The sequence below is a fragment of the Rhinolophus ferrumequinum genome, chromosome 8 (assembly GCF_004115265.2).
Source record: "Rhinolophus ferrumequinum isolate MPI-CBG mRhiFer1 chromosome 8, mRhiFer1_v1.p, whole genome shotgun sequence".
In the NCBI taxonomy this organism is placed as follows: domain Eukaryota; kingdom Metazoa; phylum Chordata; class Mammalia; order Chiroptera; family Rhinolophidae; genus Rhinolophus; species Rhinolophus ferrumequinum.
In genome coordinates, this window is record NC_046291.1 from 46246468 (window position 1) to 46265550 (window position 19083).

At 33.9% G+C, this 19083-nt stretch overlaps 1 protein-coding gene across 1 annotated transcript in view; it reads left to right on the forward strand.

Annotated features, from left to right (window-relative positions):
* Positions 1–18693, forward strand: part of CWC22 (CWC22 spliceosome associated protein homolog) — a 51788-nt gene extending 33095 nt beyond the window's left edge. Inside the window, exons 13-20 of the mRNA XM_033112871.1 lie at positions 886–967; positions 4350–4410; positions 7927–8004; positions 8665–8817; positions 11001–11128; positions 13114–13215; positions 13311–13531; positions 17851–18693. Coding sequence (XP_032968762.1) covers positions 886–967; positions 4350–4410; positions 7927–8004; positions 8665–8817; positions 11001–11128; positions 13114–13215; positions 13311–13531; positions 17851–18437 — 1412 coding nt within the window. The 3' untranslated portion in view covers positions 18438–18693. The remainder of the gene's footprint in view (positions 1–885; positions 968–4349; positions 4411–7926; positions 8005–8664; positions 8818–11000; positions 11129–13113; positions 13216–13310; positions 13532–17850) is intronic.
* The last annotated feature ends 390 nt before the right edge of the window (positions 18694–19083 follow it).

The following is a 19083-nucleotide window of genomic DNA, read 5'->3' on the forward strand; positions in this document are numbered from 1 at the left end:
GTTCTTCCTCTTCAGCTTTGATTACATTATATTTCACAGAAAAATAAGCTCACTACTTTGGGTGGAGTCTTAGTGAAAACATCAGAACATGCATACACTGATCACTATTTACTTGTATTACATATTTGAAAATATTCAAAGTAAATCTTTCCCTTTTAAAGCATAACATATTTTAGTTCTGTCTTAGAGTGAAATTGCTCTTCTATAATGTATTTTATAAAAATAAGTTTAATTTTCCCAGAGTCTTCCTTATTTAAAACACCTTGTAACTCCATGTATAACATTTTATTTTAGAATTACTTTGTCTTATGTCTTTAGAATTACTTTGTCTTATGTCTTATTACTTTGTCTTTGTCTTATGAAAATACTCCTCGAAAGAAGCTGATTAAATATAAGGAAAGGTTTCATGCATTAGATAAAAAAAAATTTTGACAAGTACACGTATTTATATTGGACTAATCCAAACTGTGATGATGATCCAGTGTTCTCTGAAACTGTATTTCTACCCATGAGTTATAGTTCTTCCAAATTATCAAGATACTGTTTAGAACTCTAGGAATAATGTTTTACCAAACAACAGCATGAGTGCAGCCCTTTATAGTGTCTAAATTAGCAAGTGACACACACAGAAAGAAAAATAGTTTTCTTAGCTTAGTTCTGGACTTCTTTGAGCTAATAAAACTTATTAAAATACTCCAAGATATGGCAAAAGACTTGAAATAGTTACTTTGAATTCTACCAATACTAATTTACACTGTAGAAAAGAGTATTGTTATTCAACTCAAATTCTATATGTATTTAGAAAACTATTAACACAAATGCATGTTCAGATCTTGACATTTATTTTTGTAGTTTTATAATTTTGTTATGTTTAATTTCTTTCAGGACAAAAAGTGACTATTCATGACAAGACAGAAATTAATCTAGTCTCGTTTCGTCGTACAATTTATCTTGCTATTCAATCAAGGTAAGATAACTAGCTGAGTTGATTCTTATTTTTGATCACAAATAGGCAAGGAGATGGGACTTTTAGAATCTGATGACAAGAAACTTGATACTCTTTCAGGGATTCTCAAACTACCTGCTTCTGTCCCTATCCCAAGCCTAAGCTGATAGATCTCCACTGTTGGTTCTTTGCTTCAAAAACAAATTGTCTTTACTTATTTGGAAGGTCTAACTGTGTTACGTAGTTAAACGGCTTGTTGGTTTTTTTAGCTATATCATTTCTTATAGTTAGATATCACTAATAAAAACTTGAAAACAACTGTATTACAGAGCTAGCACAGTATTGAACTATGTAATGGAAATTCAATATTCTATTTTTTTCTAATTTGTTTTTTAATTCTGATTCTAAGGAGAGAAGTACTGTTATGTTAACTTTTGGACACTGATTTGTTGTGCAGATGGAGATGTATGTAAATGGAAGTAGAAATTCGACTTAGGAAGGTTTTTAGAGCCCTTTGAAGTAATGTTAAGTAAGAACTATTATCTGTCATGAAAACAAGACCAATCCCCTTTGAAGTCTGTGAGTTTGTTTCTGAAGAAAAGTAAAGAAAATGTTAAATGTTTTGAATGTCTGTTGTTTTGTATGTGAATCAACCTATTGATTTAGTGGACACAATGTTTACATTTTACACTGAAGGAGGACTGTTTTCTCTGTTTTGCTTTGTTACTAGGTTTTGTATATTTCCATTTGGTATGATGTAATAACAATAATGACTCATAAGTAGGAGTCATCTTGTTTTCAGTCTGTCTAAAAACTTTTTGGCTTGGATTCATCTTCAAAAAGAAATGTTAAACAGTAAACATTGGTTAGAAATTTTTTGGTTTATCCTTACCTATTGCTTTGCCTTTCTTAGGAGAGAAGAAACTATTAAATGTTACTTCATGCAAACTTAAAGTGAAAGGTGATAGATTTTTGTTATAGATGACTATTATTAGTTTGACCTTTCATTTATCCTTGTTTAGAAATTCAACAGTAATGAATTGTAAACAGCAGATTTAATATTGCCATTAACATTAACTTTGAAGAGGTATAGTGTAACTATTTGAATAATTATTTAAAAGCAATTTTTTTTTTTTAAGTTGACCTAACCTTAATGATCTCTGAATCACACAAAATACTTGAAAAGACAGGTGACAGCCACTATTACATAGTGGTACCAATCATTGTAGCAGTAACTCCTGCCTTATGTGTTGGTTGGCATTTGTTAAGAGTTCTCAGCCTCTACATGCCAGTAAAAATTTATATAGGACAAAGGTTAGTATACTTAAAAAACTTACACATATTTTAGGAACTGCAAAGACTTTGACAGAAAGGTATTTAAAATACATGGTTGGGAGATTCATGTAATGGATTATAAAACAGTAAAAAAATTAGTTGTCAAACATATCACTGTAGATAAATACTATTATCATTCATTAAAACAGCTTAAGTGGTTTATTAAAGCAACAGCACTCAGTACTAATGATGGTTTTGGTGAGATACACATACTGATAGACTTCTTTATGGAAAGCCTTTTGGTAACATGAATCAAGGGCTTGGTACCCATTCCATTTGACCCTTCTTTTTCATTATTATATTTCTTAAAGAAATACATTATTGACAGAGAATTATATACAGAATTTTTCAATGAAAAAAAAGGAGATCTTACTGTTCAATACAAATGATCAAAATGTCCAGTTTATGCCACCATTGTAATTAGGTTAATTGAGCTTTGTTATTGATGTAGGCAGGTAGTCTGATATAATGTTAGGTGGGGAAAAAAGTACGTAGACTACTACATAGTACCATGCCAGTAGTAGAATCTTAACTGGATTAATAGGCACATTTTAGAAATGATACATTAGAAAAGAAAATGTCACATTTTTTAATCTTAGTGCTTGATATTGTTTAATATTGTCTGGTATAAAAGCCTTTCCTGATATAAATTTTTTCATTTTAGGTTTTTCCTTTTTTATTCAATTACCTGGTATCGTCCTGGTTTATTACCTTGTTGTACCCAATGAAACCTAATAAAAAACAAGCTAAGGAATACTGATGACCGATAAAACTAAATTCCTAATCATTATAGGAGATGTGAGATACAGTGAATGTTTAAAAAGTATTACAGTGAAAGACACATTGCCATTAATCCCCCTCGCTTCGAACACACTTATCCCATAGTTCTTGCCACTTTGTGAAGTAGTTCTGGAAGTCTTCTTTCGTGAATGTCTTCACTTCATCCTCCATTATGACAAGGCTACGTGTCACATATTGCTTCTGGGATGGCAATTTCTGTCAAATAAGAACATTACGGTATGTTCCTCATCCACCTTATTCACTGGATCTGGCACCGTGCGACTTCTGGCTCTTCCCCAAAGTCAAAATGACCATGAAAGGAAAATGTTTTGAATCGATTCAGGACATCGAGGCAGCCATGACAGTGCAACTAAAGACACAAAAGAGGACTTCCAGAACCGCTTCAGAAAGTGGCAAGAAAAATAGGATAAGTGTGTTTGAAGCGAGGGGAAGTATTTTGAGGAGGATTCATGGCAATGGGTCTTTCACTGTAATAAATTTTTTTATTTATTTAAACATTCACCGTATCATTTGATCAGACTTCATATTTCAGTGGATGATTATATTATTACACTACTGTTATCAAAAGAATGCTAGTTTGAACATTCTAAAAGTACAGATATATTAACATTTCTGAATCAAATTCACATTGTGTTTGATAATTCTCTTAGGTGAAGCATGTTGAAGATATTTTAAATGCAGTTTATATGAATGTATAAAAGCAAAATTTTTCCTTGTGAGTTTGGTTGTTATTTTTATACTTGGTTATTTTTTGTTGTTGTTGGTTTTTTGTTTTGTTTATAGTTTTGTTTTTTAATGTAAAAGTCCTGTATTTGGGTATGAATCAAAATAACTTATAAAAAGTGATTAGGCACTAGATGTCATGCTGAGCTTCTGGAGCATCTTTTACCTCTTCTTACTTGGATTAGAGAGAAGTAGAAATAGTTAGCAGTAAAATAAAAATTAAGTCTACTTTCTCTGTGGATTTGCCTATCTTGTACATTTTGTATAAATGGAATCACGCTATATGTGGTCTTTGTGGCTGACCTTTTTCACTTAGCATAATTTAAGGTTCATCCGTATTATAGTATGTATTAGTACTTCATTCTTTGTGGAGTTAAGAGCTATATCTTTTTTATATACACAATATAATATGAAAATATAATAAAAAATATTTACAAGTATTATTAAAGTAAGATTCTTGTATATAAAAGATAGTAAATATTACTACAGTTTACCTATGCTGTGAGTTTTTTCACCTAATTATTATGCCATTTTATCTCTACAGTTTAGATTTTGAAGAATGTGCTCACAAATTGCTGAAAATGGAGTTTCCTGAAAGCCAAACAGTAAGTTAATATATATATTTTTTCTATTAGGAAGTATATTGGTTATAAAAATGTTTAAGACAGTTAATAGATTTCATGAATTGAAATAATAACTTTGTACTAAATAATAACTTTGTACTAAAAGTTTACTATTTAAATGTAGATTTTCTAAAATTTAAAATAACTCAAAAAATTTGAATAACTCAAAAAATTTGAAATAACTCAGAATTTAGGAGTCCTGGACTATTTCGTGTATGCTACTCATTCTAGTGAATTAAAGGACTGCTTGAATGGAATGTGGGAAAGGGGGGAAGTCTCTCTGAATCACCACACTTCGCATACATTTCTTAATGGTTGCCTATAAAGCAAACAATTGCTTAAATACAGTAGCAAATTTGTTCTTTAATGAATTACTTGGTTTATCAACGTGATGCACTAAAGTATTCTTTTGTGGTAGAAATGATAAAAATCATCATATATATTGTTACATTGCATTAATTAGATATAGAAGAATCTGTATCTTTTTTTCATTCATTAATTCACTCAACAAAGTATATCTTCTTATATGTTAGGCAAGATATCATGGATTCAGCAATCTGTAAAGTACATATTAGCCCCCTCTTAGCTCATGGGACTCATAGTCTTATTACTCAGTATATAAACTTCACTATTCAAAGTATTACAGAACTCTAATACCTGGATGGAATAGATTGTTTTGAGTATTTTTCTCTAGTTGTGCTCCTGTGTATGTTGCTCCCTGCTCATCCAAATTTTAGATGCTTGAAACCTGAGCCAAGACTTGCGGGGTTTTGTTTTTCACACTTTGCCTTACATGTGCTAGACCCAGCAGAGTCTGATAGGCTGTTTTTCTTCTGGTTCTTCAAAAGATCTTCTTGAGTATCTGAGCTAAGTTACCATTAGATGTAAGTTCTTTGTCTTAAGGCTTTACATGTGATCTCCTACAGGAATTGGCAGACTGTGCCCAGGACCACTAACAATTTTTATAAATAAAGTTTTATTGGGATACAGCCATGCCCATTGGTTGTGTATGGCTACTATCGCCCTTTGGCAGCAAAATTGACCAGTGCAACAGACTCCAACCTATGGCTTCTAAATCCTAAAATATTTACTATGTGGCCTTTTATAGAAAAAGTTTACCAACCTTTTTTCTAGAATATGGATTTTCTTGGAATGCCATAGTATAGAATTTTGAGAAGAAACTATTCTTTTCAAATTAAATTATTTTTTTTCCCTCTTAAATTTTGCTTACGGGTATGTTAATAGTATTAAAAATAGTGTAGTGTACCTGTTTATACTCTGATACACTTGATATGCTGTCATTGGAAGGAAATAAATTGGTGAATTAACCTTTAAAATTATAATTGAAACTGAAATTACTGTGTGATCTTGTCACATTATTTGAGGAATATAATTAAGTCATTATACATTTTTATTAATATTAATCCAGATGATAGTTGTTCTAGGGCTAACCTCAACATATTTCAGTAACATTTGGAAGAGTGTCTTACTGCATCTATTTTCATGTACTCAAAAGACTGTCCTAAACTGCTATAATATTTAATTAAAATGTTAAAATATTTAATTATTATAAGCCACAGGGAATAACTCTTATAATTGCATTTGGTCTAGGGAAGAAAGTAATTTGTTTTGTAAGTAGTGCTGACTTTATTAACAATGCTATCAGCATATTGCCATGTTATACTGTTTACAACCTGATTAACTCTTGTTATTGTAAAATACAATGTTGGTAGAAAAGCTGAAAATGCATTTTAATATATCAAACTCACAATAAGGCAGAAGTGAGAAAAGTCTCGTTAAATTTTTAGTACTGTATTAAATTTTGACAAAGTACATCTTTTCAGAACTTATACACTTACAAACATCTTATTTGATTGAGACAACTTGTGACTAATCTTAAAAACATAACACTAGCAATATAAAGACAGCTGAAAATAACCCTACATTGTGAAGTGAAGCCTTTGAGTAGATTGTTTTATAAGTAGATGATCAGCTTCTAGAGCTGCAGTGTCCAATAGAACTTTCTGCAGTGTTGGAAATACTTATATTCTGCACTATCCAGTACAGTAGACACTAGTCACATAGGACTTTTAAGTACTTACATTGTGACCACTGTGCCTGAGGAACTAAAATGTTAGCTTCGTGATACTAAATCTTTTACATTTAAATAGCTGCATGTGGCTATGGGCTACCATGCTGGACAGCAGGGTTCTAGTGTCTGTTCTGTGCTTTTCTGGTGTCCCCTTCCTCTCCCTTGCACATGAATATATGGAGTAAATACATATTGACCTAATTTTTAAAAATATTTATTTAGGTCGCATCTTGTGTTATTAAATATGACAAAATATCAAAATTGCTAATTGAGATATAAAGATAAATTAAATAGAAGTAAAAATGAACTGAGAGTGTGTACATTATATTTTATAGGCTTGCTTTCTGTTTGTAGAAAGCAAATATATTACAGTTACTATATTTGGAAAAAAAGTAATTTTAAATTTTCGGTAAGTGTTTTTATAGACAAAGATATTTAGTCAATTCTACAACAGTGGTCAGAGAATGAAGTTGTGCCTTTTTCATTTTGTCTCCATTGATTTCTCCATGTTGCCTGAGTTTCTTCATCTATGAAATTGCTATAATCAATATTTATTTGATTAGAATTACTTCAGGAATTAATAAATAATATTTGTTAATTATAAATCATTTGTGAAGATGGTATTTTCTGATCCTAGATTTATTCTTGCATTTATTAGTTTAACAGAATTGTCACAGGAGTTTTCAAGGCACTTAAATAGCTGACTGGAAAATACATGTATTCCAGCAGTTATGGAAGGATTCCATCTATTTGTATAGATCCAGCTTTAGACAGATCTATAGGCATAACATTTATTTTGAGGCTAGAAAATTCAGCCACAGAGGTCTTTGTTCTTTTAAATATATTTTTTCTTTATCAACCAGAGGCTCGTTTAACTAACATTGAAGCTGTGCTTATTTATGCTTTAGTAAAGATTCATGTTCTGCTTTTTCCATACTAACTAAATATATTTCTTAATGATTCAGTTTAAATCTTTGGAAGATGTCTAACTGAATTGTTAGATGTATTGGTGAGACATCATATTGGTGATCTATCGTTAAAAGAATTCTTTATAGAATCATTTTAGAATATAGTATATTCAGTCTCTTCTTGATGTATGTGTTTCATATGCTAGTTTTTCTTAAAGTGGTTCATAGTTATATGAATTTAGAATTTTATAATAAATTTAATTAGCATACATGATATATGGAAACTGTCAGCCAGACCGAAGGCTTTTAAAAACTACAGGCGTCACATAGATTGAATTTTTATTTTGACTTACTAACTAAAGTTTACAAAGTTGTGCAAGTTTTGTGTTTTTAAAACCTTATTTAAAAATTCATGCAGTCTCTATCATATTGATAAGTTACCATACAGCATGGAGTCATTGTGTTTTGAATCATTAATGTTACTTGTTTTCCAAATAGAAAGAGCTCTGCAACATGATACTTGATTGCTGTGCTCAACAAAGGACCTACGAGAAATTTTTTGGCTTATTAGCTGGGGTGAGTTCCAGCCTCATTTTTTATGTTGAATTTAATGAAATCACTAAGGGAATTCTTAACATAAAGATTGTGAATTCATGTTGTGTGCTTTGTGGTCTGGTCTAATATAATAACATATCTTTGCTAAAAGTAAATTGTTCTTCCCTTCCTCAGGTTTTCCACTCTCCATACCGTCCTCCTTTCCCATTACCATTGCGTGCCACTAATCCAGAACTTTCTGAAATTCTGCAGGCATTTAAAAAATTTCCCAAAGGGGACAATTAAATGCTATCTTCTCAAAATCTGAAAGCAGCTTCCGAAGTGAAGTGCATGTCCAGGCAGCACAAATAGCGCATGAGCTAAAATGATTTTTAAATCCAAACTCAACCCACAGAGAAGTTTATTTGTATAGTATACAAATGTCTCTGTCTATGATTTGTATAATTTGTATAATTTATTTATGATCTGTATAATTTTATTGTAGTATATAAGTACCAGGTAGATAGGGATGATATATGTTAACTTTTTTGAGCATTTCATCAAACAGCACTAAAAGATTGATGTGATACACAAAATACGTATTTTTTCTGAATCAACAAATTTAGAAGGATTTAATATGCTCATAATGGTATTGGTATGCAATTTTTAATGGTATTGACATTCAATTTTGTAATTTATTAGCGATTTTGCATGCTAAAAAAAGAATACATGGAATCCTTTGAAAGTATATTCAAAGAACAATATGATACCATCCATCGCTTGGAAACAAACAAATTGAGAAATGTTGCTAAGATGTTTGCTCACCTTCTATACACTGACTCACTTCCATGGAGTGTAAGTAGATGTTTATACTTCCTTCCTAATCCCCTATTATTCTCAGATTTGTATTAAGTATAATAGAGCCATACTTTCCCTATGTAGGAAATCGTACTTTAAAATGAAATGTGTAGCGAACTTTTACTATAATGGCTATCTTTGAGGTTATGTTCGTATAACATGGGATCAAAAAGCTAAGTAAATAGTGCATGAGTGTAAAAAGTAGCATCCTGGATGATAGTAACAGTCCAAACATCACAGTACTTTTTAATAGTGACGGCTATGAGTATTTTCAGAGAAAAGATTACAGATTTTTTTTTTTTTAATAAATGGTGTTTTGTACTTTTTTTTTTTCTTTTTATTGGGGAAAGGGAACAGGACTTTATTGGGGAACAGTGTGTACTTCCAGGCCTTTTTTCCAAGTCAAGTCGTTGTCCTTTCAATCTTAGTTGTGGAGGGTGCCGTTCAGCTTCAAGTTGTTGTCCTTTTAGTCTTAGTTGTGGAGGGCGCAGCTCAGCTCCAGGTCCAGTTGCCATTTTCTAGTTGCAGCTCCAGGTCCAGTTGCCATTTTCTAGTTGCAGGGGGCGCAGCCCACCATCCCTTGCGGGAGTCAAACCGGCAACCTTGTGGTTGAGAGCCTGCACTCAACCAACTGAGCCATTTGGGAGGCAGCTCAGCTCAAGGTGCCATGTTCAATCTTAGTTGCAGGGGGCGGAGCCCACCATCCCTTGCGGGAGTCGAGGAATTGAACTGGCAGGCTTGTGGTTGAGAGCCCACTGGCCCATGTGGGAATTGAACCAGCAGCCTTGGAGTTAGGAACACGGAGCTCTAACCGCCTGAGCCACCTGGCCGGCCCCAAGATTACAGATTTTTATAGTCTGTGTATACACACATGTGTGTACACTTACATTAATATATACCAATAGTTTTGTGGTTATGCATCTCTGAGTTACTGCTTAGTTTCTGAGGGACTATCAATGTTTCTTCTAGTTAGGACATGAGAAAGGTGATTGTCTTAGGATGTGTTCTTTTTAGCAGACATTGAATTTGGTTAAGAGATAGGGAGGAATTCTTGTAGTCATAGAACAGGGGAAGGTATTCTTGATGAGGAAATGTGCGCTGGATTGGTATTTGTAATGCATTCATTAAGCTGGCATTTATTGTACAACTACTGTGTGTTCAACACCATTTATGTAGCCACCAACTATATACTCAGTTACTGAGAGAGATACTGGGAATTCTAAGTGAATTATATATGGTCCATGCTTTCAAGGAACCTACTGTATAAGTGAGAAGAGCTAAGATATACCCATAGCAGTAATACAGAATAAAAAGTGATAGGTTATAAGAAAAGCAACGTTGCCGAAGAAATTTAAAAAAAAAGAAAAGAAAGAAATTGCACACCGGAGGAAAGAAAGAAAGAAGAGGATCACATTGTAGAATACTGCAACCTAATGGTAGAACAAAGCAACATCATTGAGCTTATAAATGTTGGATAGATTTTTATGATATTTTAAGTACTAAGTATGTCCAGCTGCATTAATAGGCATTTTGTAAGCTAGAGTAGGAACCAAATCATAATAATTTTCTTCTTTTTTCCCCTCTTTGGGGAGATGAAATTAAAATTTTAAACAATGAAAGCAAATGGACTCGTGGAACACATAACTCAACAAACTGGAGGTTGCTTTTATTTTTATTTGCCCTGAAACATCTCCCTATGCATTTCAGTTTTTATGTCTCAATCTTAGTATTCAGAACAAGCCATCACTCTTTCTGTCTTTACCCTTATCATGTTTATATGGACTATACAAAACTATAGCCTAATGCTCTAGGTGGCATTTTGCCCCAAACCATCATATACCCACATTTTGAGGAGTGAAGTTTAGGAGCTAGTTATCTTTGCTTCAACATTATACAGTCAAGGCAGAATATATCCCTGCTATAAAAAACACATTGCTCAACAAAGAGAATGAACTTTATTTCTATAGCATCTTAACATTTTGAAAATTAGCATAGAAACTAGTTTTAAACTTTTCTAAGATGATATATATCAGCACAAGGGAAGATATTCAGAGATAATTCTGATTGAAGATGAGACTAAATCTTAATGTCAAGAGAAACTCAGAGATATTATAAACGTTGGTCACTTTGTCTTGTCTTTTGAACAAAATTAAATTGTCTTTTTGCATTTTATTTTTCAGGTTCTTGAATGTATAAAGCTGAGTGAAGAAACCACTACATCGTCCAGCAGAATTTTTGTTAAAATATTTTTCCAAGAACTGTGTGAATACATGGGTCTTCCTAAACTTAATGCAAGATTAAAGGATGAGTAAGTTTGTCATTATGCACTTTTTCTTTTTACTGTCCTCAGATGTTTTCTTTCACTTTAGTGACATGTCTACCCTTGATTGTAAAAACAAGAGTTAAGCCCCTAGGACTTGCTTCATTTGTTAGTTGCTACGCCAGATCTCATATTCTGCGTTCCAGCACAACATGCAGTTTCTAATGATGCTTTTTAATTCAGTAGAGAAAACACAGAATTGATGCTGCTTTTAATTTAGTTAAAACACAGAAAATCATTTTTGCATGCTCACTGGAGTTCTCCAGTGATGAGTATTTGTGCTTTTATTTTCATTGTTACCCAAATTTGGAGCCTTGGAGTGCTGATTAACTTTTTATTATCAATGGACAATTGTGAATATATACAGAGGAATATGTCATGTGATTGATCAGATTATTACACTGAACTAGGTTCTTGTTCCAGGACTAGTATATAATCTATTCCAGCTTTCTTATTTCCTATTTATTCAGATTGCCCATGGTCCCTCACATTGGCTTCTATTCCATTCACACTGAAATCATCCTTTCAAATTTCTCAGTGACTACCTGCCACATCATATAGTGTTTCTCAGTCCTCAGGCCCCTTGACTTCTCGGCCTCACTTTACAGCTGACCACAGTGGCTCCTCACTTTCTTGTTGTTCTACCTTACTCTTCTCAGTCTGTCACCCTCTGTCATCTCCTGAGTTTGCCTCTCCCCGGTGTTCGCCCAGTGTCAGCTTCTGTGTGCTCTCCCTGTGCTGTTCCATCCTCTTCCCTTGGCTTGCTGTACTTAATGGGCTCTGTCTGCTTTACCAGACTCAGCTAGTCATAGCCCTCTCCAGTCCAGCAAGCTGCGCTCCAGCCACACCAACACTGCCCAGCTGGCTAAGCAGGTCTGGCTCATTCAGCCTCCTTACCTCTATTTCGAGAGCTGGGAATCCCTCTCGTGTTCTGTCCAGCAAACTCTTATTAACCATCTTATTTGTCACCTTTTCTATGAAACAGTTTTTCCTGACTTCTGGTGTGTGGCACTGAAAACCACATGTCCAAAACCACATTGTATAGTTAATGTTTTTTGTTTCTCTCCCTAGAAGTCATAATTCTATGTAATCTTCATTCATGATTTCTCCTTTCTGTTTGCTGCTTCCCCCGCCGCTCCCAGTGCCTCGCACAGTGCTGTGTGCATGTGTGTGTATGTGTGTCTGTGTGTGTGTATATACGTACACATGCATACGTACAGAGGATGCCAAAAAATGTATACACATTTTAAGAAAAGAAAACTGGATTAAAATTACGCTGATGGTAACCACCTTGAACACCTCTTACAATTACACAGAAGTCAAACGTGACTTGTATTCATCTTTTGTTATCGGTATATATTATTATAATTTTAATACAGTTTTTTCCTTTCTTAAAATGTGTATAGTTTTTTGGCACCCGCTGTGAATACACACACACACCAGGAGGATTTTTTTTTTTACTTTTCTGTATACATACAGTATACATTCACATACAGTATACCAGGGGTGCCAAAAAATGTATACACATTACTTGTATTCATTGTTTGCTATCGGTATATGCGGTATTGAGCATTACAATTTTAATACAGTTTTTTCCTTCGAATGTGTATACATTTTTTTTGGCACCCTCTGTATATACATATGTACATTGATATGTTTGCATATGTTGTATACGTATATCTATTCTCTGTGTATGTGTGTGGTGTGTGTATAAAAAAGTTTTTAAAGACCTCCTCCTCCTGTTGTATAATTACAGAAATTAAGTTTACTAAATTATTACTTGACCCTACTCATTTCGTTTCTATAGCATGTAGCCTAACCTAATAAATTATATAAATCATTTACTCGGTTGTATTTTATTTACTAATTTAATACATAGAAAATCTGAAAAATTACTGTATAAGAACTTTGCCTTTTTATCTTTAAGCAATCTATTCTCTTTTCTTCATTTTTTCCTTTTTTTTTTTTTCTAGAACCCTACAGCCATTCTTTGAAGGATTGTTACCCCGAGATAATCCCAGAAACACTCGGTTTGCCATCAACTTTTTTACTTCTATCGGTCTCGGAGGTTTAACGTAAGGATCATTTTCAGAATTTTATTTTCAGTTGACAAAATTATCTCAAAGTTGCCTTTTCAGCAAAATCTAACAGAGATTGTATTTTTGATTAGGGATGAATTACGTGAGCATCTCAAAAACACACCAAAGGTCATCGTGGCCCAGAAACCGGACGTTGAGCCAAATAAGTCCTCCCCCTCTTCTTCCTCTTCGGGCTCCTCGTCTTCAGAGTCTGACTCCTCCGCCTCTGACTCGGACAGCAGTGACAGCAGCCCAGAGTCTTCCAGCGAAGAGAGCGACTCTTCATCCACCAGTAGTCAGAGCTCTGCCTCAGGTATTGAAACTCTCACTCACTTATAATCGATCATGCTGGTGATGCTTACAATGAGAGAACACAATAATTTGAATTTTTTATTTATTCTAGGATTTAATTGTGTAAAAGCCACAATTAATAATATAAATGATCATCTATCACTGTTGCAGTCTGAGTGAATTAAAACATGTACAATGAATGCTAAGATTACCTTTTGGAAGACTTCATAGACATGAGGATATTTCATTGGCAAATACTTATTTGAGTGATGACTGAAATACCATTTATAGTATCTACAACCTAGTTTTCCGGAGCTTTCCTGGTGTTGATATTTTAAAGAAATTTTAGGTTTTACTTTTAATAGTAAAGGTTTGTTAGTTATTGACATGTATCACACATTTAGCGTGTACCTCATAAGAGTAAGCTGTGTCAATTTTCCTAAAGAGAGCACATCCATTAGCTCGCTCCCAGAGCAAGAACTAGCCCCGGTGTCCTTGTTCCCTCTCCCCGCACTGCCCCTCCTCCCCTGTACCGCCTCACGGCACTACTATTCTGATTACGTCATTCCATAACGTACTTTCGCCTGTTCTTAACTTTATAATTGTACGCATATGTAGGAACTCCTTTATGTGTGGCTTATCTTTAAAAATTATTTTTGTGAGATTCATCCATATTACTGCATTTAGTTCATTCATCCTTCTTGCTGTATAGTTTTCCACTATGTGAATATACCACAGTCTATTTAACATTCTTTTTACTCATTTGCAGTTTAGATTTATAGTTAGTGTTCTCATGACTACATGAATACTCCTGTACATATCTTTTGGTGACTGTGTGCACGTTCATGCATGTGTGTGTTTGTGTGTAGGTAGGTGTGTGTGTAAGGACATACATACATTTCTGTTGGGTGTGTACCTAGAGGTAAAATCACTGGGTTGAAGCTAAATGTATATTTAGCTTTAGTAGATACTGTCAAACAGGTTTCCAAGTGGTGACTGTAATTCACGCCCCCATCAGCCATGTATCAGAGTTCCCATAGCTCCTGTCCTCACTAACACTCTTAATTGACCATTGTTTTCATTTTAGCCATTCTGATCGATGTGTAAAGATATTGCATTGTGGTTTTAATTTGCATTTTCTTGATTGATCTCTAATGAAGGTGAGCACCGTTTTATTATTGGCCATTTGGAAATTTTCTTTTTGTTAAGTAGCTGTTCAAGTCTTTGCCCATTTTTAAAATTAAGTTGTCTTTTCTGTTGATTTCTAGGAGTTCTTTATGTAACCTGGATATGTATCGTGTGTGTGTGTGTGTGTGTGTGTGTGTGTGTGTTGTGTGTGTGTTTACAAATAGCTAATCCCATCCTTGTCTCTCCAGCCCTGCTAGGCTGCCAGAGCTCTGCTGGTCTCTGCATCAGCAGGTGCTCCCAGGGACAGGGTAGCAATATAATGTCAGCTTACCTCTCTGTGGTTCTGTCTTTTCTTAAATCTTAGCCCTACTTGTCCTTTTTTTTTTTTTTTGCCAGCTCTCTGATGCCTTATTTTTATTTATTTATTTATTTATTTATTTTTATTTTATTTAATTTTAAAATCATAAGAAAATTGCAAAAATAGTACAGAGAATTCCCACATTGCCCTCACCCAACTTCCCCTAGTGTTAGTATCTTGCACAACCATAATTCACTTATCAAAACCAGGAAATTTACATTTGAACAATACAATTAACCGAACAACAGAATCTTACTTGCATTTCACCGGTGTTTCCACTAACATCCTTTTTCTTGTTCCAGGATCTTAGCATTTAATTGCATTTCTTCTTATTTTTCTACAGCCTGTGATAGTTTCTCTCAGACTTTCCTTGTTTTTAATGGCTTTAACACTTTTTAAGTCCTCTGGTCACTTAGTTGTAACGTCCTTCAGTATGGATATGTGTCTGATATTTTCTCATGATTTGAATGGGTTATGCATTTTGAGCCAGAATACCGTAGAATCCATGTGTTCTTAGGGCATCTCGTCAAGGAGTTCATAATATCAATATGTCATATTGGTGACATCACTTTGATCACCTGGTCAGGTAATGTGTACTGGATTTGTTCATTGAAACTATTTTTCTCTGTATGTTAATATCTTATAGGGAGATGATCTGATTCTATGCAAATTTCCCTTTTTCTCTAACTTTCACTTTCCAATTTTTGTGTCTATCTTTATATCTTGTCTGCAACACTTATGACTGTGGCGTTTGCCAAATGGTGACCTGTCTATTTGTCTCTTCTACATGAACTAATTCAATTTTTTCTGTAAGAAGAGTTGGGCCCACCCCCCATTATTTATTAATTTAATTATATATTTTATCATTGTGGACTCATGAGTATTTATCTTATGGGTTAAAGTCCAATACTGTCATGTATTTTGTTGTTCAGATCATTTTAGCTTTTGCAATTAGGAGTTCCTTCACGTAGACTCCTTGCTCTTTTGACATACCCCTATCCATTTCCTTGAGCACTGCCTTCCTTCCTTTATAGCATCTCAAGTTGTTCCAGATCTTTAGTACCCTTAAGCAGAAGATTTTAAATTTTCATACAACATATGTAGCTGTTTTCAGCAAGAGCATTGGTCTTCTACAGCCTTGTCCATTCTGCTTGGAAGTCTGTAGTAAAGGATTTTTTTTTCAAATGTGCCATTTTCTACAAAAGTCTGTGTTGTTTTCCCCAGGGTCAGTTCTGCTTTTTTTCACCATAGTGTTTTATTCTGTATAAGAGATAGTCTAATTGTGTAAAATTCATATCATTTGTTCTTTTTCAATGCATATTTCAGAAAGGGAGCGCTTTTCCCTGTAGCCTTGGTTGGTTGGAAGCCTGATCTTTTCACTCTTCTTCCCTGGCTTGTTACACTTCAGAATGTTTTATATACTTTGTGGCAGCCAGAATTGTGGACTCTCAGTGTTTTGTATTACTAGAGCAAGATTCCATTTGCTCCCAGGAAGTCTTCTTGAATTGAAATATGCTAACATTGTTCATTTAACATTCACCTCTTTTATTCTAAAGAATTTGTTATTTCGTGATATCTGTTTTGAGAACAGATGATAACACAGCATGAATTTCTGCAATAAGGAAGCTTGCTGATTCAAAATTAATTTGCGTCATCATGCAATTGCAGTAGAGAGCTTTCCATTTTATTAATAAAATATCAAATAGTATAAAAGCAGTATGAGCTGCCCCGAAATTAGAAAATTGTAAAGCAGACACCAAAGAGAGAGGAGATTGCATGTTATTATATGGCTCGTGTTTTAGTGTGAACAAAACACTGTGAGCAGCGCGGAGCAGGGTCAGGGAGACATTGATTAACACAGAGCCAGATGGTTTCTTCTTGGGGAGCTACAGCTCAGCTGAGCTGTTTGTGAGGAGCCCAAGAAATAAGTCCTTAGTGGAAAACCAACGGACTCTACCCAGGGTAGGCATTTGGCAGAAGAAGTACAGGTTGGTACAGTGAGACCTGGATGGAGGTAGGATAAGAGTAGGTAGTTTGCTACCCTATTTCCTTCGTTCTATATACACATGAATTCAACAAAAATTTTGCTCATCTCAGCACCTTTGATTTATGTACCCAAACTAAATAACACTATAAACAAAATGATAAATTTGTTTCATAGCTCAAGATGGTAAGTTATTTCACTGTAATTAATTTTTATATTTGTGACTATATGAGTAAAATTAAATTGTTCAAGGCCTTTTTAGAAGAGTTTTCTAAGGAATCATGGCTTCGTGGCTCTCATAAAACCTATGATTATATATCTTGACATAGCTTCTCCCACTGGTGCAGTTGGTGCTTCTCTAATCGCACTGGGTAGTAAAACTGGTTTCTGTACGAAATTTTTATTTGAAGTACATATGTTCATGTTAAGCAAACCCAGTCATTTTAGCCCCCCCCCTTAGGAAGTGATGTAGCTGGCATTGTTTCATCACTGTATTTTGATTATGTACCGGATCTGACAAAATACTTCATATGACATAATGCATAGGACTGCAATTTATGTTTTTGAATAAAATTTGTTAATGGAAATGTGGCATGTTAGTCACTCCATAAAAAAATTCAGAACATTTGCTATAATTATTTAAAGTTCCTATTCATTGTTTTGAATCTAAGGATTAAAACAGTACTTTGGTAACTAATGCCAATATATTGTGTACTCTTAAAAATTACACATTTTTGTGAAATGTTCTGTCACACTTTTCATTCAGTCAATTTAGCTTTTCATCCAGTTTATCTGAATTAGTAAATGTGATTGTTTAATTATGAAATTAGATTAAAAGTAAAGCTAACTATATTTCATTTTACATGTGCAGCTAAAGATACAAGAAAGAAGGTACAAGGGAACGCCAGAAGTAAAGAAGTAGATAAATTGATTAGAAAACAACAAACCAATGATAGGATACAAGAAGAAAGAAGGCCAGAGCAAAGGTACCAAGAAACAAGGACTGAAAGAGAAAGGAGGTCAGAAAAACACAGAGATAAAAATTCAAGGGATCCAAATTGGAGAGATCCCATAACAAAGTACACTTCCGACAGAGGTGTTCCTTTCGAACGAAATAGTTACAGTAGAGTCATGAGTGACAGAAACCAAGAAACCCACCTAGATTTGGAAAATAAGCATGGTGATCCCAAAAAGAAGAGAGGAGAGCGAAGAAATTCTTTTTCTGAAAATGAGCACAGACACCGAAATAAGGACAGTGAAAACTTTAGAAGAAAAGATAGATCAAAGTCACGAGAAAAAAATAGAAAACATTCAAGCTCTAGAAGCGATGAGGATAGGTACCAGAATGGTGCTGAGAGGCGATGGGAAAAATCTAGCAGGTACTCTGAACAATCCAGAGAATCAAAGAAAAATCAGGAGCAGCGAAGAGAAAAGTCTCCAGCAAAGCAAAAAAAATAATTCTGTAAAATTGCAGAAACTGAACATGCCTTATATTCAGTTGAAACAAATTATTTTCTACATTGATTAACGAACTTTATAGGCAATTCTTGTATAAAGTACTGGTTTGTATTTGTACATTTAAAAACGTTGTCATTTTAACATGTTTTATATAACATACTTCTCAAGGCCCTCCACATAAAATTATTTGAAAAGTTTCACCAGAGAGGGATGTAATTCTTGCTTATATTTTGATAATAAAATGGTCAAATGCTCATTAAATCAGTGATTTTTTTTTTCATTGACAAAAGTTTTTTCTGATGTTTCCAGTTTATAGAATTATTATAATGCATTATTACTAGCTTTTCATTTGTAACTGAAGACCAAAATAAATGAACCACTTCAGTTTAGCGTTTTTGCTTTGTTAATGAGATGTTCTGAACCTTTTTTAGGAGTCACCTTTTTTTTAAAGTAGAGGAATTATTTCAAGTTTCATATTATGTCTTGAACAAAAGAGGGATGTACAATTTTTTTCACAAGTGTTTTGGTGAAGCTTCGTGTATATTAGTTTTTAAACGGATACACAGCTGTGTTATTTATAATTAGGTCTTCTCTCACTGATAGCATTCCTCTCTGGACTGCTAGATTAACGTTTAATTGAAATTCT